This window comes from Dermochelys coriacea, chromosome 1 (genome assembly GCF_009764565.3).
Source record: "Dermochelys coriacea isolate rDerCor1 chromosome 1, rDerCor1.pri.v4, whole genome shotgun sequence".
Taxonomy (NCBI): Eukaryota; Metazoa; Chordata; order Testudines; family Dermochelyidae; genus Dermochelys; species Dermochelys coriacea.
The window spans coordinates 216,029,614-216,053,468 of record NC_050068.2 but is presented as its reverse complement, the minus strand read 5'-3'; the positions used below and the strand labels follow the sequence as shown (position 1 = coordinate 216,053,468).

The window sequence follows — 23,855 nt, the reverse complement described above, 5'->3', positions numbered from 1 at the left end:
CTGAACTTGTGAACTCAGGCACGGGAATGATCCGCGCTGTCCATCCCCCTGCATGTAGTACATGCAGAAGGTTTTATCCCATTGCTTTGAAGGCTGGAAGAGGGAAATAAAAATAATAGATGTGAAGATTTTTCATCTGTTTGGCTGTTTGAACCGTGACAGGGCTAAGGAAACCAAATTGAAGCCCAAGACCCCAAGGGGTTTCCCCTGGATCAGCGCTGAAGGACATTTGGAATTGACAGATCACTACAAATCTGTCACCCCTAGGATATAAATGGTAACTCACTTGTGTGTAGATGATTGCTTGCTTTAACTTGGAAATTATTCTTTTATTTCTTTTTCCTAGTGAATAAACCTGTATATACTTTATTACAGGATTGGCTACAGGCATTGTCTTTGGTGTAAGATCCAGGGTACCAATAGATCTGAGTAAGTGACTGGTCTCTTGGGATTGGAAGAAACCTGAATGTGATGTGATTTTTGGTGTAAGTGACCACTTATCACTAAGTCCAGTTTTTTTGGGTGACAATAGACTGGGGAGTCTAAGGGGACTGTCTGTGACTCCATGGTAAGATAGATATAGTGATCCAGGACTAAGTTCCCTCTAAGCTGCGTGGCCATGTGGATGCACAGAAGGCTATCAAAGGCCGCATAAGCACATGGCCAAAGGGGCCTACACTGGAGAGGCACCACTTCTCCAGCCCCAGATCTGCCGCAGTGGGGAGAGGTGCCTCTCCCCTGGCCCCAGGCTGCTGCAGCAAGAGAGGCCTTGGGGGAGTCCTCTCTTCCTGCCACAGCCCCAGGGCAGCCAGAACTACAAATCCCTCATCCCTGGCCCCACCCTAGAGCTCGCACCCCCAGCCAGAGCCCTCACCCCATGCACAGCCATCCTCTGCCCCAGCCCTGAGCTGCTTCCCACACTCTCAACCCCTCAGCCCCAACCCCACCACACATCACCTCTATACTGGTGCACATAACAAAATTCATTTCGCACATGGATGTAAAAAGTAGAGGGAACATTGGTCCAGGAGTTCACATCTCTTACTGTCTTGGTGAAATCTATTTCTAGAACACACCACCAATTTGGGGTATTGCCTTGTTTCTCACCATCTGCCCTGAGGTGGGCACTCAGTGCCGTCAGCCTCTCCAGACAGTGTGACAGGGATCGTGAGATCAAATAATTTGACCGTCTGTAAAACAGCTGCATAGAGCCTAATAACTTGAGTTTGACGTAAGCATAGCTTCCAGAAAGGCATCCAGTCTAGACAGGAAGACTTCAAGAGATGCAGAAAGCACCATTTCCCTGGTAGTTTGTTCCGATGGTTAATCACCCTCCCTGTTAAAAACCTGGGTCTTATTTCTGAGATGAATTTGTCTGGGTTCAGCTTCCAGCCATCGACTCTTGTTCTGCCTTTCTGCATTAGATTAAAGAGCCCTTTAGTAACTGGTATGTTCTCCTTGTGAAGGGATTTATGTCCCACAATCAAGTTACCTCTTGATCGTTTTGATAAGCGAAACAGGTTCAGCATCTGAAATTTCTCACCGTAAGGCTTTTCTTCAAGCCCTCAGATCACTTTTGTGACACTTCTCTGCTCCCTCTCGAATTTTTGTGGACATCAGAACTGGTCACAGTATTCCAGCATCTGTCTCACCAGTGCCATGTACAACAGTAAAATCTAATCCCCACTGCTCCTCACTACTCCCCTGTTTATACATCCAAGGTTTGCATTAGCCCCGTTTTGCAATACACGGCACTGGGAGTCATGTTCAGTTATTTCTCCACTTGGACCCTACATCCTTTTCAGTCACAGCTTTCCATGATACAGTCTCCTTCAGACACCTGAGACGCAGCATTCTAACATTAGGGAAATCTTGCAATATCTCCAACACCTCTGGGTGGAAGCTGAGGACTTTCTAATGGTGACTCTGGTAGGTAGTTACACAAGGGAAAGGGAGGCAGAGACACTCAGGGAGAGTATCATTCTCAGCAATTTCCTTAAACATCTTCCCCCTCCATTACATTGCCCAGTAACACAGCTCACAAGAGCATTCCCAGAACAGACCTGAGCAGAGAACTCCCGCGTCCTCTTTGTGTCTGCAGTTGTGCTGGCCCCAGCCCCTGGAAGGACATGCCCAGAGATGGGATTCATTCCCAGAGCAGTTCACATCGTCCAGCCAGATCTGTCCGGATCCTTGCCCATAATGAGCAGAGACAGTTGCATTGATGGCTTGTCCACATCCCAGTTGTTTGCAAATGACATCGGCATCTGACAGATCCCAGGAATCATCACAGACCGTCCCCCAGCTGCCATTGTAATAAATCTCTACTCTCCCCGCACAGCGACCTGTCCCATTCACCAGTCTGATCCGCCGGCTCCCTGCAGGGATAGATCCCAGCTGTTAATATGTATTTTCCTACTGAACAGAAAATGTTTGTGAGATTTGGAAATGAATCACCTGAGCAAACAACACCGACATCTGCAGCAATTCCTGTCTGGGCTGTCTCAGTCGTGGAGTTGTCACAGAGAGTCAGACGAGTCTCATTTCCTGCACACTGGACCCTTCTCAGCCCCACAGGGCCCGTTCCTTGCTCAGACTTAGCGAGGTTAAAAGCTTTCTCAGCAACTCCACACTGGAGCTGTCTGCACACCACACTGGCATCGTCCATGTCCCACTGGTCATCCAGAACTCTGCCCCATGCACCCCGGAGGGAAATCTCAACTCTCCCATCACACCGGCTCTCTCCATGCAGAAGTCTGAGTGATTCAAAATGACCTGGGCTCACAAGAGATGGAAAATACACTGAATAACACTCTCTCTTATACACTAGAAATACTGCACATGAAATTGTGGACTATTTCTCAATAAGAAGATATAAGCCAGTGATCAGAGTGTGTCACAGTGTTAAAGGGAACAACCTCTGTCAGAAGACACTTATTCTTTTGAATCTATAAGTGGAAGGTGCTATAAGGATTTTAAAACTCTGAGCTTGACACAAGGGCTTGTCAACAGACTCTCTAAATGAGTGAGTGAAGGAATTCCTGCAGATTACTGATTGGGAAAATAGTCTCTGAGTGTAATGGCGGAATGGCTGCTGAGGTTTGTAGTCACTTTATCCAGGCTTAAATGCCTGGAAGCCAGTAAACAGTGTCTGCACAAGCACTTAGCAGGTGGGTCATGAGTGATTTAGGCAAGTTTGCCTTGAGGGAGTTTGGCCAATGCAAGAGCAGGGCTCATGATGATCAGGAACAAGTTATTGTTGGTAAATTTCCTTAATTCCCTCTGATCTTTGCTCAGTAGGTGGCAACTTTCTTGGTTCACATGGATCCAGCAACTGTTGGGAGAAATCAGCATCTTCATGTGCTGAGCAGTTCCCTCCGAGAACCAGGGTCTGGGCTGGGGAGCTAGTTAGGAGAGGCAGGGCAGGGCTGCAGGGAATTCAGTTAGGAATGCAGGTAGCAGCCTCTGTGAGAAGCAGGAGAACTGTGAGGTTTTTTGCCCCCAACGTACTAAGGTATCAGTCGTAAAGAGGAGAGTAGACATCTGTTGAGAGTTCTGGGCAGGGCCACATAGGCTTAGTCATGGTGTGTAACGGCACCAGTGACTCTGGGCTCTGTGGGGGACAGTGCTAGAAGCTATGTGTCCATTATTAGGAAGAGGGTTGAAATCCAGGGCTTCTGCAGTAGGTTTCTCTGTAAGGATCCCAGTTCCAGCCAGGCAAGAAGCCCTATGGAAACTCTATACATGGATCTGAAGATGGGGCGGAGAGGGGAGCTGAAACTTCGTTCAGCAGGAGGGGTCCCTTTGGTAAGGGGAGAAGCAGATGATCATAATGGCCTCTTTGGGTCTTAAAACTCTACTGATCTATAGACCCATAAGACGGGCTCCATTTAGCCACAATGGAACCAGATTGGCTGGCCATTAAAATTAAGTTTTCTCGTGAATTGTTTTTCCTGAAAGGCCCTGGCCACTTTCAGTACCCAGGATGGATAAATCGGGGTTGTGCAGCGTCAGGCTGTTACCTGTTCAATCCCTGCCACATTCCCTTTAGAAAGTGGAAGGCCTGTAGAGAATGAGCGAGAAGCGCGGGAAGAACTAGGATGATCTTGTTAAGAGCAGTGACAGAAATTCAGTGGAGCTCAGTTCTGCTCCTGCCTCTGTTGCAAACTTCACAGATGATGCTGAGCAGGTCTCTTAAGCCAGTTTTTATGGGGTCTGATTTGCAGAATTACTGAGCACTCACAACTGCTGCTAGGGTCAAGACAAGATGTGGCTGCTCAGCTCTTCTGCACTCAGGCAGTGTGCAGTCAAAACATTTTCCTTTATCCTCTCTCTGTTACTGACTCGCTGGGTGGCCTTTGGCAAGTCACTTTCCTTTTCTCTTTCAGTTTCACCATCTCTAAAATGGAGTTAATAATAATACTTACCACCTGCTTCCCTCTAGTTTGGTGAGGGTTTATTAATGTCTGGACAGTACTTTGAACATCTAAAGCTCTGCAGACATGGTGAGTACTCTGGAGAATCAGGCCCCGAGGGTCTCAGGTTGCTGCCCAATCACCCCAAGTTTGGAGTTTCGGCTTTAATCATTCTATGTAAAATTTTCAAAAGCAGCTAAATGATGTAGGAACCTAAGTGCCATTTTCAGAAGTGACTTAGGAAGCAAGTGGGAGAAGTTTGAATGGTTCTTGGGCTCCTACGTTACTGGAGAAAATGGGATTTAAGTCTCTAAGTCACTTAGGCACTTTTGAAAATGTTATTCTTGGGCTTCTAAGTGCCTAAATTACTTTTGAAATGGGCATCATAAAAGGCTGCTATCTCCCAAGGTATTATGAAGAGAAATTCATTACTGTTTGTGGTGCGGTCTCATATTACAGTGACAAGCACCATAGAAAAGCCCATGAAGAAATTAATAATTCTGTATTCAGTGCAGTGTTTGTACGGTATGTAGAGTGAATAAGACCCTGGATCACATGTAGAATGATGAGGATAAAAAGAAATATTCTACAGCTCCTCCATCCCCTGAGCACCATGCTCCCTGTGCACTGAAAGAGGCAGGAGCTGGGGGTAGGTGAGAATAATAGGATGTGTGCATGCAATTAGACTGTATCATAATGTATGTGCATAAGGGAGGGTGGGGGGCTGAATTACACAGGTAATCTTAACGCAGGTATTTTATAATTCTTGTGCCTTTGACTAAATAAACTAAATAGTGCTGTTTTATTTTATTTTTTTATATAAAAGGTAACTGTTAGAGCCAGTCAACAACCCCAAATTTTTCCTGTGAAGTATTTGGAATGCAGTATTTCAATTTTTAAAGAGATCTGAGATAGTGGGATGTGGAAATGGAATGAGAATTTTTGTTTAGATTCTAACTAAAATATTGATTCATTTCAACTTTTGAAAAATGAAACATTCATTTTTCCTTTCCGGTTTTTGGATGTACAGATTTCCCAACTTCCTCTCCCTTTCTATTTTTTTTATCTTTTCTTCCACTGTGAAAAGTTAGAAAAAAGTAAAAAAGAAAGTGTGGGGGGGAAGAATCTCTTGAGTTTTTCCTTTGGAAAGGTGTGAAAAAAGTAAAAAAAGTTAAATGAGTGAAAACACTTCTTTCTCTGTGGTGCGCTACCAAAACTACCTTCAGGAACTCACGTGAGAGAAGGGAAATGGTGATTTTCAGCAGTTTATAATTCAGCCAAACCTGGAAGGAATCTCATTGCACTAGAAGGCACCTCCCTGGCCCCCGCACTGACCCCTTCTCAAATTGCAAAGGCTCCAGCAATCAAGGAAGGCGTGAGAGTTTCTCAAGAAGGTGCTGAGAATATTTTATAATAGAAAGTGTGAAGCTACCTCCATATTGGAAGTCACTACTAGCTCCCCCTCTAATTACTATTGGAGAAAGCTGGGGACAATGAATTGGTGACATTTATACTACCCGAAGGACAAAGTGCTGCCCCTGCTCTGCTGCTCTGCGTAAGGACAAAGTTGCTGATGTTTTTACTGGAGAATCCAGGGCTTTCCCGGGTCACAACTATTCTTTTGGGATAATATGATTTACTTAAATTTTATCTTTAATACATTTATTATTATTATACGAGGTTTAGGATCTAGCTCCCCCTCCCCTTGCTGTGCCCTGAGTTTCCCCTGCTCTGGAGGCAGTGTCACACACTGAGGGGCAAGTGTCCTTAATCCAGCATCTCTTCTGCACTTACCTGAGCAAACCACACTGGCATCATTGTCGTGTGAGCACAGAGAGGCCCCCAGGGCAGTAACAGGGCAATGGCCCAAATGGGTTTCAGTCCCTTTACAGTGGAATGTGTCTGTCCAGACAGAGCCAGTTCCCTTCCCAAAACTCGCTTCTCCTGGAGCCGATACAGCGAACCCACAGTCGAGCTGACGACAGAGAACGTTGGAATCCGGTAAATCCCAGCGTGAGTCACAGAGGGTTCCCCAGACACCAAGAACCTGGATCTCCACCCTCCCTGAACACGCTGTGCTGCCATTCACCAGCCGGAGCCCTGTGAGCCGTGGGGAGAAGGGAGAAGGGGTTTAGAGAGGGAGCATTTAAGACATTTTATAGCAAATAGTAAAAGAAAGGAAAGTCAGGGGCACTTGATCCCTTTCTCATGATCTTGGCTTGTTTGGGGTTTTGATCCAACCCTATCAAACCCAGCTCCCTACACAGTGAGATCAGTACATTGCTTCACCCTATTCAGGAATACACAGAAGTGGGATTTTAAAGACATTGTGCTGAATTCTTACGTGAGCAGATGACTCCAGCATCATTTGTGTGTGAGCATGTCTGATTGACTTGTGATATCCTGGGACAGGAGAACAGGAGAGACTCATTCCCCACACACTGGAATTCTTCAGTTAAGATCAACCCTTGTCCTTCTCCAAAGTGACCTCCTCCTGGGGTAGATACAGCTATTCCACACTGTAATTCATTACAGATAACGTTGGCAACTTTGAGATCAAAGTGTGCATCACAGACTGTGGTCCATGTGTTGCCATGTTTTATCTCCACACGTCCTGAGCAGGCACCATCTCCTCCAACCAGTCGGGGCTTAATGTGTCCTAGAAAGTCAATGAAGGCTGAAAATTATAAAGGGGGCTTTGGGAGTTGGGGTGCTCCACTGGTATAAAACTTTACCTAAAAGCTTATTCTGGGTCAGAGGCAAAGTGAAGGCAGCAATACAAATAAAAAGGCAATATATTTTACAAAATGGAAATAGTGAGAATTAGACCAAATCAATATACATTAGAAGTTATTATATGAAGAAAACAGATAAGGGAAGTTAAAGACATCAGGATAAAATCCATGATTGGGAGAACTATGAAAAATAAGGAGTTTTTTAAGTATATTTGGAACAAACAAACAAACAAACAAACAAATCCTAACAATGCTATAGGCCCATTAGAAATGGAGATGGTAAAATTGTTAATAATCAGGCAGAAAAGGCAGAGGAGCTCAATTCACATTTCTGGTTTTGCACAGCAGCAGGATGTCTATTCATATCTGTGAAGAGGATGAATCTCTCTAGTGAATCTAGTCCATCTCCTCACAGCAAGGGAGGTTTAAGTATACCTAGGCCACCCTGACAGATGTTGGTCTAACTTGTTGTGCAAAGTCATCAATGATGGGGATTACACAACCTCCCTACATACCCTGTTCTAGTAATTAATTATCCCTATTGTTAGACAGGGTTTTTTTAATATTTAATTTGAATCTCATTTGCTGAAATCTAAGATGATTGTCTAGTCCTACCCTTGGTGGATATGGACAACAATTGAGAAACAATCTTTCAGTTATTTCAAGGCTGTTATCAGTTCACCTCTCAGTCTTCTCTTCTGTAAACTTAAGATGTCCAATTCTTTCAACATTTCCTCATAGATCATGTTTTCTAAACCTCTTACTCTGTTTGTTGCTCAACTCTGGGCATTCTCCAATTTGTCCTTATCTTTCTTAAACAGTGATGAGCAAAACTGGACACAGTACTCCAGCTGAGGCCGCATCAGTGCTAAGCAGAGTGGCAAAATTACCTCCTGCGTCTTACATATGACATTCTTGTTAAGACAATTCAGAATGACATTTTCCTTTTTCAGAATAGCATCACCCATTTCATTCTGTGATCCACTATAACCCGAGATCATTTTCTGCAGAACTGCTACCTCTTCAGTTATTCCATATTTTGGGGTTTTTTCCATTTGATTTTTCCTTCCTAAGTCTAATACTTTGCACTTGTCTTTTGTGAAATTCAATTTACTGATTTCAGACCAATTCTCCATTTTATCTAGATCATTTTAATTTAGATTTAGTTGGGGATTGCTCCTGCTTTGAGCAGGGGGTTGGACTAGATGTCCTCCTTAGGTCCCTTCCAACCCTGATATTCTATGAATCTATGATTCTATGATTTTGAATTTTAACTCTGCCTTCCAAAGAGCTTGTGACCCCCTTCTCTGCTTCATGTCATCCACAAATTGTGTCAGTGTATTCTCTACTCCATCATCCAAGTCATTTATGAAAATATTGAATAGTACCAGATGCAGGAGAGTGTTATTTTTTATTTATCCATAGGAACACAGCAACCACAGGGAAAAGAATAAAGCAACTGAAGGCCTACAGGCCTATACCTTACCTAAAGCTCAGCTTTTCCCTCAACACCTGGACTGACTCAGCTTATCCCAGGAACCCCTGCCTCTGGGGATTGTGTTTCAGTCTCCTTCCCTGCAGACCCTGCCTCACCCCCTCTGTTACTCAGGGCTCCCCTGTTAACAATTCCCAAGCTCCCTCTTTAAGATTTCCCACCTCAGGGGCCCATCCCAAGGAAGGGGCCTTGTGCTCAGCTTGCCCAGATGCAAAAGCTCAAAAGCCCTGACACCTGTATTGTCAGTTAAGTACCAGTACCTGGGTTCTATGAAACCATTGTCTGCTGTCCTGGGACATGTGGGGAGCTCAGACAGGGGTTGCCCTTTGAACCCCAGAAGAAAATGTGCAAATAGCAGTAAAAGGAACTGAGGTACATGTAATATTCACAGAAATACAGATATATCCCATGTTCTTTGTAGGGGTCATAGTAGACAAAGAACTGAATGTGAGCTCCCAGTGTGATGCTGCTGCAAACATGGCTAAGGTGATCCGTGGATGTATAAAGAGGGGAGCAATGAGTACAGCTGGCTGAAATGCAGGATTTCCAGTGTACAGGGAATGTCACTATTTTAAAATTTCCTGCAAATTGGAAATCCGGCTAAAATTTTGTTTTGGAAACTCCAGCCCATGGTGTATCCAACATGTAATTTGCTCACAGGAACCCCAACAGATGCAGAGTTTCACCACTGTTACCATGAGGACAAGCATGTCAATTTCTCAGAGCCACTGCTGGGGCTCTGGGGCAGCCTCATCATGGGGCCTGCCCTGGACTGGGGACCCCTGGGCTTCCAGACTCGTTGGCCAGCTGGCAGCCTAAATAGGCAAATAGCCCAGTCGAAGACATTCTGCAAGGCAGGGCTGCCCCAGAGCCACAGATCCTGGGACACCGGAACCCATCCTGGGACTTCCAGGATCCCTGATGCAGACCCTGGAGCTGAGCCTTGGTTAGAGCTGGGGATCCCAGGACTTGCAGGTTCCTATCCCATGGCAGAGAGCCTGAAAGCATTGGCAGGGCTGCCCTGGAGCCCACACCCTAGAAAGTCTAGGGTCTCCAATTTTGGGGCAATCTGTATGGTGGGGCTGCCCCAGAGCAGCAAATCCTAGAAGACTGGGGTACCCAGCCCCGGGACAATCTGTATGGCAGGACTAACAGGAGCCACCAGGGAACCTGGCAGGGAACCATGCACATTTCAACCAGACAATGCTTGTGGTTTCGAGAAAGTTTGTGGAACCCGTTTCACTTTCATGATAAATGTTGAGTTCAACAAACTGGCATTTTCCAATGAAACTCTGGTTTGCCAGATAATTTCCAACCCGCTCTAGTAGGGAGGTGATTTTTCCTCTGTGTACAGCATGGGGGAGACAGATCCTGCATCTGCTTTTAGTGTCTACATTGTAAGAAGGATGTTAAAAAATTGGAATGGGTGCAGAGAAGATCCACAATAATGATTCCAGGGCTTGAAAATGTGCCCTGCAGTGAGAGATTTAAGGAGGTCAATCTGTTTAGCTTATTAAAAAGATGACCTAGAGATGTCTTGATTTCAGTGTATAGATACTTTCACATGGACAAAACACTGCATAAGAAAGGTCTTCTCAATTTATTGGGGAAAGGCATAACAAGAACCAGTGGATGGAAGTTAAAGCCAAATAAATTCCTATTAGAGGCAAGGCATACATTTTTCACAGTACTACTGATGAAACATTGGAACAAACTGCCAAGAGAAGCAGAAGATTCTCTGCCTCCTGAAGTATTCAGATCAAAATTGGATGCCTTTTTGGAAGATATTCTTCAACCAAACACAAGTTCAGGTGAAGTACAGGAGTAATTGGTTTAAATTCTATAACTTTTGTTACCCAAGAGGTCAGACTAGATCTAATACTCCCTTCTGGCCTTAAAATCTATACAGCTAGGAATCAGAAAGAAAGTTAATGTTTACAAAGTGAAGCACTCAAACATTCAGAATGCCAGACTTGTACTTGCCTGCAAAACCTTCATTAGTCCCTTTTGTGACTGTGCTTGCCGGTTCATTGTCCAGAACATGAACCTGGCAAAAGCATGGTTGGTGTTGCAAAAACACAAACACTCATGAGAAGTGCTAGGAACTAGCACTTGCATAAACACATTCCAGAAGGGTGGTACCAGAACACCCTGATACAGGGTTATGGTGTAAACACACTCCCCAAAGATGATGAAAGGCAAAATCTTACTCCCTCCTAAAGATAAGGTCAGGGTGATGGATAGAGACATTTTGGTCAAACCAACATGGACAAGGTAAAGGGTGGTAACTAGCCACGTCAGAGAGACAATGCGTAACTTGATTTTATCACAGTACAAAAGAGAGGTCACAGGGCAGGGGGTCTTTTTCTGGCCTGGGTGCAGGGGGTGAGTGGGGAGTGAAAAGTCTCACCACTCACTGAGCCAAGCCCATGGTAAGGGGCCTACATGTGCCAGTGTAACTGTAGACATTGATCCGGGGAGCTAGTGCCGTCCTTTGTCAGTAATAAAGCCGATCGAGTGGCTTCGCCACTGAACCGAGTCTGTGGTCTTCTTGGGCAGTTTGGTCGAGGCCTGCTCGTCAGCTATCTGCGCAGAGCTGAAAACACACACAGAGAGAAAACACGCACAGCCAACAGCTGACAACACCTGGGAGGTAGGGAATTGTTATTATCCCCGTTTTACACATGGGGAACCAAAGCCCAGAGACACTATGGCCAAAAGTATCAAAAGCGTCCACTGATTTTGGGTGCCCAACTTGAGATACCCACGTCCTGGCTTTTGAGAGGACTTAGGCTTGTTTAGCACAGCTCCCACTGCCTTCAGTTTACAGTAGCGCGTGCTCAGCACTTCTTCAAATCGGACGCTCATGGTCTCAAGGGGGCCACCCATAAAATGAGGAACACACAATTAATGACCAGCTGTGAAACATTTGGTTTCAGGGACTTGCCAAGCATCACATAGAAACTCTGTGGCAGAGGCAGGGATATAATCCAATTCCCCAGGGCAGCATTCAACTGCCTTAACAAGAGACCCTCCTTTCTCTTCCTGCAATCCCCTGCCTCGCACACAGCACACTTCACAGTTTCTGCAACAAATGAGGCAGGGGTCCTACAGACAACCTCATCCTTCACGCCACAGCCCTGATTCAGATCACTGTCTATTCTTTGGAGAAAATAGCATGTTATCATGTAATGAAAGACTGTATCTTAATGCATACCCACAAGTGTGCCAAACTAGAATTGCAAAGACAACTTTAATTCTGCTATTTCCTTATTTTTTACAGCTCAACTCTGCAAAATTAATGTTCCTTAAAAGTAATGTTTTCTGCATAATTTCCTAGGTTTTTAAAAAAACAAACTGAAAAATCAGAAGTTCCAAGATGCGGAATCATGTTGACACCCACATGGATTGTCAGCAGGATTGGAACCTTTAGATCTGCCGCACAAACCTCTGCCACTTGAGCTAATGGAGTAACTGACAGCAGTAGTAGGTTGTCATCCTCTTTGTGGACCAGCACTAGAGGGGAATCAGAAGATTTTTTTGGAGGGTTTGAAAAATATTTGCTGACAGCATGGGAATGGCAAAACTCAGGGATACTGGGTTCCATTCCAGATCTGGAGAAGTGTGTTCTCTATTCGTCACAGGCCCGTCTTCCCCCAAGACTAACCCCTTCAGCCCCCCCTCTGCAACCTGTCCCAGTCCTGTCTCTTCTCCATCCTTTGTTCTGTGTCCCAGTCCCATTCTTCTTCTCTAACCAGTTCCAGTCTCCACTTCTCAAGCTTCTCATCCCCACTCCCAGTCTCCTGGACAAGCCAGTTCCAGACTTCACCTCTGGCTTCCCCTGCCAATTTTCCCCCTGTTCTCTGTGCTGTCCCTCCTTCTGGGGTCCTCAGCTGATCGGTTTCTCAAACTTATCCCTGCCTTGAGTTGTCCTGATTTCCCCAAGCCCCTGTTTCTCTCTCTGGATGCCTCATCCAGTCTCAGGGTTTTTCTCTACACACACTTAGCTTGTGTCAAACTGGGGTGTAAATTTACCCCGCACTAGCCTGCTGCACACTCAGTGTCCGTGTGGAGCCTGCTGCTGCGCACTAACAGTCCCCTAGTGCTTGGAAATGGGAGAGATCAAAGCACACCAGGGAACTGCTAGGGCTTCTCTTCACTCCCACACTAAATCAGTGCCACTGTATCCATGCAGCAGCACCGATTTAACGCATCTGGTGAAGACTCATTACATCGATGGGCGAGCGCTCTCCTGTCCACATAATTAGTCCACCTCATCGAGACAGAAGCTCTGCTGGCGGGAGAGCGTCTCCTACTGACATAGTGCGATGCAGACACTTCTTTCAGTCAATGTAAGTTACATTGCTCGGGGGAGAGGGGGGTGTTTTCACACCCCGAGCGATGTAACTTACATCAACTTAAGCAGTAGTGTAGACAAGGCCTCAGTGCGTAGCCACACCATCCACATGGACACTCGGTGCATGGCAGGACAGTGCAGGGTAGATTTACATCCCAGCTTGCCACGCACTAAATGTTCATGTAGATCTGCTCTCAGTCTCCCCCACCCCACCCTGGCTGCTTATTCCAGTCTAGTCACCTAGTTAGTCTTAGACTCCCCTGACACCCTGGTTCCTCATCTGGTCTGTTTCCTCACCCACCCACAGTTCCTCCCCATTGGTTCCCAGTCCCAGACTCCTCCCCCAGTCAGTCCCAGTCTCCCCCAGCTCCTTTCTCAGCATGTCACAGTCTCTCCTCACCCACTCCCTGTCCTAATCGCCCTGCCTAGCCAGTCCTAGTCTCTTTCCCCCTCCTCCCAGGCCCCAGCTCCTTGCCCAGCCAGTCCCCATCTCCCGCTTTCTCTCCCAGTCCCACTTTCTCTCCATCCACCAGCCTCCGGACTCAGAATAGTCCCCCTGCATCCTTATCCTCATCTACTTTCCCCTGCCTCCCTGGTCTGCATTCAGTTTGGGTACCTTCCTCCCCACACTGCCTGGGCCCAATATGTGGGAACAGTCTCCCTCATCTCCGTTCTAGTGCCTGGTGCCACTCTGGCCAACAGCAGCCAGGAGCATAATTTCAACATAATTTTATTGGTTACATATATTGCCATTGCTGCAGCCCCTCTTCGGGGACCATCACCTTCTTGTGGTGAAGGGGCTTGTGTGTTCCAATGATCCTCAGAGCTATGTTGTCGGGAGATTCATTTTTCTTCAAATTTGGTACAATAAAAAGATTCCGGAAGACTTGAGAAATGCCAACATTGTTACAATCTTTAAGAAAGGAGATAAGCTGGAGTGTGGAAATTATCATGGCATTGACTTGCTATCTGAAGCAGGGAAAATTCTTGCCCATATCCTCTGAAACCGATTACTTCCCCTTGCTGAGGAAATATTGCCGGAAACTCAGTGCAGTTTCAGATCATCCTGCTGGACAACCAATATGATCTTTGTTGCTCACCAAATCCAGGAAATGTCTTGGGAGCAAAATCAGGACCAGTACATGGCTCTCATTGATTAGACAAAGGCCTTCGATTCTGTCAATCATGAAGCCCAGTGGAAGGTGCTGGCCAGATTTGGCTGCCCTCCAAAATTTATTATGGGCCTAAGGCTTCTTCATGGTGAAATGACTGCCACCGTTCACTCTAATGGCCTGGAGATGGATCCTTTCATCATCAAAACTGGGGTTAAGCAAGGGTGTGTTATTGCCACAACCTTGTTCTCCATGTATTTAGCAGTCATTTTGGTCCTTGATAAAGACTGCCTCCACGCTGGAATTGACATTCAATGTAGAATGAATAGGCTGTTTATTAATCTTTGACATTTCCGCTCAAAGTCTAAAGTCCTCAGGGTGTCCATTACTGATTTTCAAAACGCTAATGACTGTGTCATCGTCACGCACACTGAAAATGACCTTCAGTCCACACTGGATTTTTTTGCACAAACTTACCAAAGCCTATGACTCTCACTCCCTATCAAGAAGACTAAAGTGCTCCATCAGCCTGCTTAAGGCCTTGCACATGAGCCACCATAAATCACCATCAAGGGACAGACTTTGGAGAGAGTAGAGGACTTCTGTTACCTCGGTAGCCAACTTTCTCAAAATGCAAAAATTGACAGTGAGATCCAGCACAGGATCCAGTGCGCAAGTGCTTCCTTTGGGAAACTGCTCTGGCGCATTTTCACATGACCCACGGGAGGAAACCAAGATCCAGATCTATGAGACAATTGTTATTCCTACACTCCTTTATAGATGCAAAACCTGGGTGACCTATTGACAGCATCTCAAGAGTCTGGACAGGTACCACCCACGATGCCTCTGGAAGATCCTTTGCAGCAAGTGGCAAGATCGCTGCACTAACACCAGCATCTTCATTGAAACTAATGTCACCAGCATTGAAGCAATGATCCTCACTCACCAGCTCTGCTGGGCTGGACATTGTGTGCGGATGCCAGACACTTGCCTCCCAAAACAAGCCCTCTACTCTCAGCTCACCCGTGGTCAGAGATCCCATGGTAGTCAGAGGAAATCCTACAAAGACACACTGAAAGTGTATCTCAAGAAAACTCATCACAAGCTGGGAGGAGCAAGCAACCAACCAATCTCAATCATGCCACATCCTCCAACAGGCAGTGGCCCGCTTTGAGGAGAAGTGCCTTGCCCTCAAAGTTGAAAAGAGAGAGGGAAGGAAGGAAAGAAAAAGAACTTTCTCTCAGCAGGCAGTTGACCCATCAGGAAACATCTGTACCTACTGCGGGCAGATCTATGATTCCAGGATCAGACTCCTGAGACATCTCAGGACCCATATGTAAATCTCTGGTAGAGATCATCCTGGAATGGAGGGATCGCCAATGATGATGATGCTGTTGCTACAATCAATGAGGCTGTGGGCCTACAGACAACAGCCTCTTTCACTGTGCATCCCTGATTCATTCCCTTGTCACCGTCCAGCCTTTGTACTGACTGAGGCAAGGACCTTGCTAGAGGAGAATGTTTTGGCAAAGTTTGGTATTAATCCAACCAGAAATGAAAACTGAAACTGGACGAGAAGAGATTGAGAGAGACAAAATCGCTGAGGTAATATCTTTTATTGGACCCACTCCTGTTGGTGAAAGAGACAAGCTTCTGAGTTTACACACAGTTCTTCTCTGTAAGATCAAAAATTTCTCTCTCTCCAACAGAAATGAGTCCAATAAAAGATATTGCCTCACCCACCTTGTCTCTCTAATATCCTGGGACTAACATGACTACAACAACACTGCATATAAGAAGATGACTGTCACTTTTGGGAAAGTTTTCTAGTATTCTATCAGGTCAACATCTCTCAAAAATCGCTTGGTGCAGAAACATCACAGCTCTCATATGTGTTCATTCTCAGTGATATCAAGTGCACAGGGCAGTTTGTAGACAGATGACTGGTTATTTCTGGAATAATTCTGAATGGACCCAATCTTGAGTCCTTTAGTCCGTTTCTACTCAGTCTGTACAAAGCAAACTCACATTACAGTTGTGACGTTATTGACATGAACTGTGACTCTATAGATCATTGACTATGGGAAGGTTGTAGTTTGCCGGTTATGATTATGCTGCCTGTATGTGTGTATCATTTTTGTATTCAAAGTTATGAATATTGGCTATGTACTTATTTGATTCTAAGTAGCCTCAGTGAAGCATTTGGTCGGCTTCTTGAGAAAAGACCATTCTCAGTAAGTGCCCAATCAAGAAAAACTTAACTGACAATGGACTTTGGGAGACACCAATCCACATCTGAGCTTTCCTGGGAACATTCAAAGGAACATGTAAACAATGGCGTCGGCCTGCGAAAAGCTGAATCATTCATAGACGTGACTTGCCCAGGTGACTGCAAACTCCATCTTGTGGAGGGGATTTTACACAGGAGCACAATGGGGTTTCCAATACGACAAGAGAAAACTATATAAGCCGCTGTGGAAATACCCTGACAGCACGGCAGGGGTTAAAGGGAGCCTTTAGGCCCAGCTAGCCCCATCCCACTATACCTGCAGCCAGTGCCAGGCCTAGGGGGTAGAAAAGGAGAGAGCCTGGCTCAGTTGAGGGCTGACTGGTGATGAGGCTTGAGCTATCTGCCTCCCTACCTGAGGGGAAGGGTCACTAGCCTGCCAGCCGGGGCAGCCACCAGGGAGTAGTCACTGTCTCCCCAGCCAAGGGGGACTGTGGAGGAGACCTAGGAGCCTCCAGCAACTGAAGTAACTGGGTCCCTGAAGCCCAGAGATGTTGTGGGGTTCAGTCTCACCAAACTTACAGCTTCCCCATCTGAAGTAGCCTGAGACTGCAGTATGATGCCACCCAAGATCCACGAGAGGGTGCTGTGGGATGCAAGCCACCCAGCAAATAGGACTAGAGGAGCCAGGCTCCAAACAAAAAGGACAGTGGTAGGAAGTAGCCCAGGGCAGGGGATTTAGACTCCCTGCTGGGAGACCTCCCCTATTCAGGGGTTGATGCATGCAGGACCCTGGGCTGGGATCTGGTAGAGAGGGAGGACCTGGGGTTCCCTACCCAAAAGACTGAGGCAAATTGACCTTCAAAACAAAGAGCTAGAGATCAGGGGCACGAACCACTTGGGAGTCTGGCCCTTCAAGGGTCTTATTACAAACCTGAACTTTATTCCACTGCAAAAGTGCAGCTCCAACTAAGATGCAGGTGCAGTTTTACAGAAAGGTGCACAGATAGGACTTTTGCTCTAATACCCCTTTGTTTGTGTGCCGCTCCTTCCTTCGCAAGGTTTGATAGAGAGGAACTCTCTGCTGGGCACTTGCTAGGCGGGCAGCATAAGGCATTGTGCAGTTGTTATTTACAGGTTAGGGGGTTTACATTGGTGACGGTCAATCTGTTTTCTACAGAGTTTCAAAGTCCTGACAATGAAGCTCATTTTTGTAAAGTTCCTGCCCAATCCAGCTTTTTATTGTTTAAAAATACTAGGAAATGGCAGGTATAAGCAGGGTCTGAATGAGTTCTTCCCTGACAGCTGCTGGAAGGAGGAAAGACTTCGGGAGCAAACTGTATTTACATGACAGGTTTCAGAGTAGCAGCCGTGTTAGTCTGTATTCGCAAAAAGAAAAGGAGTACTTGGGGCACCTTAGAGACTAACAATTGTTAGTCTCTAAGGTGCCCCAACCTTAGAGACTAACAATTGTTAGTCTCTAAGGTGCCCCAAGTACTCCTTTTCTTTTTGTATTTACATGAACACACCTCCTCTGCCTAGATATCAGCAGATAGAGCCGTGTTGCTCAAAGTGATGAATTTGGCTAGTCTTGGGTTAAAAATCACCTTACTTCAACATTATCTTAGTAAAATTATTAAATCTGAATACCGGAGGGAGTGAAATGTTGTCATCAGTGTTGTTGTCTTTACTGTATGAGTAAAGGGGAGCAGAACTGTGCTTAACCTGGTTAACCTTAACCAAATGAGAGGGTCACCCTCAGCTGAAAGGAACTTGTTAAGTCAGGGACTTGAATGCTAGACATCTGTAAATATAAGAGGGGTGTGTTAGCCAGAAGATGTGGATTTTTCCTAAGGATTCCTGGTCTGGTTTAACATATTCTTCCCCTCTGTTCAAAAATAGAGCTAAATAGGTTGTATTAGGAGTCCTTTACTATGTTAAGTGCTTACTAGAGCTGAAAACCCTTGTGGTGGGGAGGTCTTTCTTCCCAGCCTGCTTTATTGAGAGCTGGCAATCACTAGGAGCTGGGTGGACTCTCAAGAGACTGATATGCACAGGTCAAGGCAGGGAGGCCAGGAGGCCAGCAGAGAGGAACAGTGGCTGGTGAGATAACCAGCCAGAACAAGTGCTCAGATGGCAGAGCAAGCAAGGTACCTTCTTCCCTTGGTGGAAGGTGAACTTTCACAGATGCACCTCTGAACTCTGGGTCCTCACTGACCAAGGACAACCACTGTGAATGGGGTGTGATGAGGAAGCAGAGCGGGGCACAGAAAAGGAAGTTTTGGCTGTAGACCCCAAGAACATGAGGTGGAAGGCACTGCCCCATGCACTCTGAGGTGGGTACCCTGCTCACAGTTTTATGTTTATGAATCCTGCTTGCAGCATTTTCCCTAATTAATGTCAGGTGATTTCCCTCCTTTCATTAAAAGTTTTTTTTCTACATGCAGACTTTGCTTGCGAGTGGGGAAGTATTGCCTCTCTAAGGCACCCAGGGGTGGTGTGTAATTTTCCTGATTACTGGGTGGGGGCTCAAACCGGTTCTGTGTCATATTGTTGAAAAGGAACCCCTAGATGTTGAACCAAGCCCTGGTTGCTGCTGGCTCCACCTGGCATAAGGGTTACACATACAACACCACCACCACCCCGCCGCTAACCATGTGAAGACAATGTTGAGGTGTGTCACTGAAACACTCAAAATCCAGGAAAGGGTCGAGATTAAACACTGCCCTGAGCTCCCATTGCTAGGGGGAGCTGCTAAAACTTTTGCAACTATAGGAATATAGTCTAGTCTTCCTTGTGCTATTTCAGGGGAAGATATTATTCCTACTAAATGTTAAGAAGAGAGAATTTAAAAATAAAACTTATAAAGGGTCTGTAGCTGTAATGTTAACTATTCAGTTACAACAAATGCCTCCATAATATGATATTCCTGTACTGTGTAGGATTGAGGTATATTTTTGGCTGAGCTCTGTATTCTACTCTAGATCTGCAGGGTATCAGAGATTGTGAAATTTTCTATTACTGGTTGGTCCAAAATGTGAGAAGTAACAGAGCAGACGGGGGAGTGCTTTTGTCGAAATCTAATTCTGGCCAAGCTGGGAGAATCTGCCCATTCCTTGGTCACCCTATGAGGGTGGCAAAGGGGCTACATACATGCCCCAGCCTCTGTACCTCTGTGGTTGGATGTCTGGGTCTGGATTTTAGCATGAGTGTAACATTTTCAAAAGTGCTTCAGTGACTTAGGAGCTACGTGACATCTTCCTTTTCCATTTTCTCTCCTATCTGCATTTTTAGACCCATTCAGAGGGAAAGGGAAAGGAACGATGTGGCACTGGAAATGAGATAATGAAAATGCTTCACAGTCACACATGGGGCTCCTCAGTGCCCAGTGACATGAACAGTAATAATTACAACTCAGTAATAACAATAATTACAGGACTTGCTCTGCTTTTTGTTCATTTCTCGTTAGGGTAACAGGCACACGATGCCCTATGGGTTCAAGCCCTTTTGTCTCAGGGGATTTGCATTTCAGGACAGAGGTGGCTGATTCTTACCTGAACAGATCACTCCAGCATCTTCTCCATGCCCGCAGTCATTCTTACCCCATCCCTCATTCCTGCAGTGCCAAAGAGCAGACTCGGTACCAGCACAGGCAACGTCATCAAGCCAAATTGGTCCAGCTCCTGCTCCAAAATGAGCTTTATGATGGGCACTGACAGCAGATCCACATCCCAACTGCTTACAGATAACCCCAGCATCTGCCATGTCCCAGAAATCACTGCACACCGTCCCCCACAGATCCTGGTGTTTAACCTCCACTCTCCCAGCACAGGGGCTGCCTCCATCCGCCAGCCTCAGCTCCTCAGCGCCTTCAAAGAGAGACACAGAGCAGGGTCAGAGCAGCAGGGAGCCCCCACACCAGCATTATCACAGCAGAGTCCACGCTCAACAGCAAGGGATCCGCGCCCAGAACCAGGAGAATGGGACATGCCCAGAGCTGCCTCATGGCGACACCTTCTCATGTCTCAGGGCCTTGCACTCAGGGCTGTCACTGCTGCAGCTCTCACCATTTTATTCCCACTCTGGTGGTTTGGGGAGTTTTTACCTGTCTTGTGAGAACACGATGGAAGGCGCCAACTCATGGAGTTTCCCTTATTCCAAATCACACCATCTCCTGTCACTGTCACTGGGGCTGAAGCGAGGGAGATGGTCTGCAGTGGGGTAACAGGGAGGCAGGAGAGAAAGTCAGAAGGGAGGGGAGGGGAGGGGAGAGGGATCTGAAATTGGGGCAGGAGGGAGCAGTGGAGATGGAGCACAGGGTGGTCTGGATGGGGAAGCAGGGAGCATAGGGCTGGAGTGGTTATTGAGCAGGAGGGAGGAGAAGGGGGTTTAGAGAAGCAGAGCTGCATGGAGAGGTGGAGAGAGGAGGGCACTGGAATGGGGGACAGGAATGAGAAGTGAAGAGGGGGTGAGGAATCAGGCAGGAGGGAGAGAGGGAGAGTGGGAGAGAGCAGAGAGGGGGCAGAAGGAGGCATGGGGAGAAGAGGGGGTTCTAAAAAGTGGGGAAGAAGGAGGTAGAGGTGGGGAAGGGTGATCATGTGTAGGAGGGGAGGGAGGGACTCTGAAGCAGGGCAGCAAGAGGGTGAGGAGGGGAGGGGTGTGGAGCAGAGGATGGGAGGGAGGGGAGGTAGCCTGGAGCAGGGGGAGATGAGGGAGAATTGGGGAGGATGGGGGAATCGGGATGGAGCGTGGGGAGTGTGATGCTGGTAGAAGGAGGTAGGGGAGGGGTTCTGGAGCTGAGGGACAGGAGGGAGTATTGGGGAGGGGAATGGAGTCTGTATTAGGCAGGGGGTGGGGACAGGAGTGGGAGGGGCAGGAGCAAAGGAGAGAAGGGGAGGGGGCTCGAGATTGGGGACAGTGCTTTCCCACCTCAGGCAGAGAAGTTGCGGGGGTGGGATGGGGTGGGGTGGGGGAAGCCTGGGAAGTGTTGCTGTTTGCAAATGGCTAAATCAACCCTGTCCTGTTACGGTGACATTATAGCTGATGTGAATGGTTGATGTGAGTGTGAAGGTCTCCAATATCTGTAACTCGCCCCTGAACAGTAACAGAAGTTCTGTCTGAGTGTGAACTACGCTGCATGAATTAGCTCAGTGGCTGTCAAGCTATTTCCCAGCCAGCCCTTCATCTGTCAGAGGAACTGAACCAGGAGGCAGAGCGAAGGCCGTGCTGGGCAATGGAGGGCAGTTCCCGTCTCGGGGGGGGAGGGTAAGCGCAGTCTCCAGCTGAGCAGCCGGGGGGAGTCGTGCAGTTTGGGTGCATTAAACGGTGACTTTTCAGTCTGCAGTTCTCACCCCCGCGCTGGCAGAGGAATAGACGGGGGTTCGACAGTCCAAAGACAGACTGAGGAACATGACCGGATGGCTTTTATAACCTCATAATTTTTGTTCTGTGGAGCTTGGCATTACAGCTCATTACAGCCTTGTGCTCCCCACAGGAGTTTCCTCTCCTCACCTCCCCACACATTTCTCTCTTCCACTGATCTATTCCCACCTGCCTCCCCTGGGCTCTTCCCCCTTCTCTTCTCCCCTTTCTACCTGGCCTCTCCGCCCTGCATGTACAGGCTGCTCCTTTCCCACATGAGGAGCAGACTCTGCCCCCACTCCCTGACATTGGCTTTTCTCCCAGTTGCTCTGAGCTCCACCCCTGCCCCAAGTTGTCTCTAGAAATGTTTGTAACTCTGGGGGTTGTGGAGAGGCAAAGCTGGTGGCTGGGAGGGAGGCAGTTAACAGGGAATGTGAGGAGGGGCCACTGCCTGCCACTCATCCTGGGATATTGGCTGGGAGAACTGGCCCCCGGGACAGGGTGTGAAGACCTAGGATTGTCCCTGAGACTGGGAGCAAGTACAGGCATCGTTACAATGCCCATGCGTTACGGCTAAATACAGAGTTCCACTGTGAGCCCTGGAGCAGGCTGGCTGCAGCAGTGGATGGCTGAGCCAGGGACACCGTGTTTATGGAGCCTCCATGGAGCTCAGAGAACAGTGCAGTTCACACCAGTACATGGCCAGACCATCCTGCTCCTTTAATGCCAAGGAAATACGAAACATTCACTTTGCTGCAATCCACAGGGGCATTTATTCAGGTACAGCTCACTTCAGTGCAGTCCCACTGGCAACCCATGGAGCCTGGTCTGCACTAAGAAAAAAGGGGCTTTTTTTCAATGAAGTTAACTCAGTGATGTTCACTCATGCCAGGACCCAAGGCTGTAACACTGCTCTAGCTAAGTGCACATACAGTTCTGTTGCCCTGCATCCAGTAGAAACTAAGAACAGCTGGCAGTTTGCTTGCTCAGAAATCCCACAGCCTGCCCCTCCAGTGAGCTCCAACTGGCTTTGTTTCTTTACTGCTTTCAAGATCCCGGTCACAACGGCTTCTCCTGGCTTCTCCCCACAACAGACACAGTCTGACGCCAGTATCCTAGCCCCTGCATTGGCAACAATGAAAACCCCTGGCTTAACTCTGCCCTGCCCATGTGCCCAGGGGCTTTGGCACTAGCCCCCACTGTCTGCATCTCTTTTTACTACATAAAGGATCTTGATTGCTCCGTCTGTTGAGCCTAAAATAGAGTTCTTGCCCTGCCCTGGCTTTCATGTGGTCTGTGATTACCTTAGGATCAAAGACTCCTCAATGGCAGCCATCAGCACCTTTCAGGATAACAATCACATTTACATCCTTCACCTATCATATGCTGGCTCCACTTCTGTGACCCAACTTGGAATAATGACCCCACCCAGCATTGTGAATGTTGGGGAAGTTGAGATCTGGATCTGGGAATGAAACCTGCAGCTTTGACCCATCCCTGTTATATTCTCATTTGTTGGCTTGAATCCCACTGAATTTTACGAATTTGTTTTCCCGCACAATGTAAAGGGGTCAATAATTGTGAAACACGATCTTCTGGCAAAGATTGACCTGGCCTCTACTTAGAGCTCAAGGAGGAGAATTGGGGCACTGAGGGAAATGGAAGAGTAGCTACATGGTGATATCCCCTATATTGTAAACTCCCCCACATCACTGTGTCTGTGTCATGTGAAGCAAACTCAGATTTCCAATAGAAAATAAAAAAATATGAAAGAGATGATGCACATTTCCTCAGCAATCCAACAAAAATGCATAGAGCTGAGCATGTGCTTGGCATCACTATTTGAAGTTATCCCACAAATAGCTGGAGAGTATTTATGCTCCCCATGTCACTGTGTCTGCATCAAGTGACGCAGTCAAATTTCCCAGAGAAAATAAGAAATAATCAGGGGATGATGCACATTTGCTCATAAATCCAACAAAAATACACTGAGCTGAACATGTGCTTGGCATCACTATATGACACCATCCCACAATCGTGCAGTAATTTATCCCTTGCATGGTAATAATTGTCCATCCCTTGCAATGTCAGTCTGATCAGCAGAAGTCACCACAGAATTCCATGCTTTCCAGTCATGCACAATTGTGTCATGG

The 23,855-nt window shown here is 46.9% G+C and overlaps 2 protein-coding genes across 2 annotated transcripts in view; one reads left to right on the top strand and one right to left on the bottom strand.

Moving 5' to 3' along the window:
- Positions 1–23,855, top strand: part of LOC119860485 (scavenger receptor cysteine-rich type 1 protein M130-like) — a 1,081,813-nt gene that overhangs the window by 689,739 nt on the left and 368,219 nt on the right. The window lies entirely within an intron of this gene.
- Positions 1–23,855, bottom strand: part of LOC122460058 (antigen WC1.1-like) — a 40,548-nt gene that overhangs the window by 13,143 nt on the left and 3,550 nt on the right. The window contains exons 3-7 of the mRNA XM_043513929.1: positions 19,896–20,210; positions 6,760–7,074; positions 6,210–6,515; positions 2,458–2,775; positions 2,064–2,378 (exon numbers count right to left, since the gene is read on the bottom strand). Of these exons, the coding sequence (XP_043369864.1) occupies positions 2,064–2,378; positions 2,458–2,775; positions 6,210–6,515; positions 6,760–7,074; positions 19,896–20,210 (1,569 nt within the window). The remainder of the gene's footprint in view (positions 1–2,063; positions 2,379–2,457; positions 2,776–6,209; positions 6,516–6,759; positions 7,075–19,895; positions 20,211–23,855) is intronic.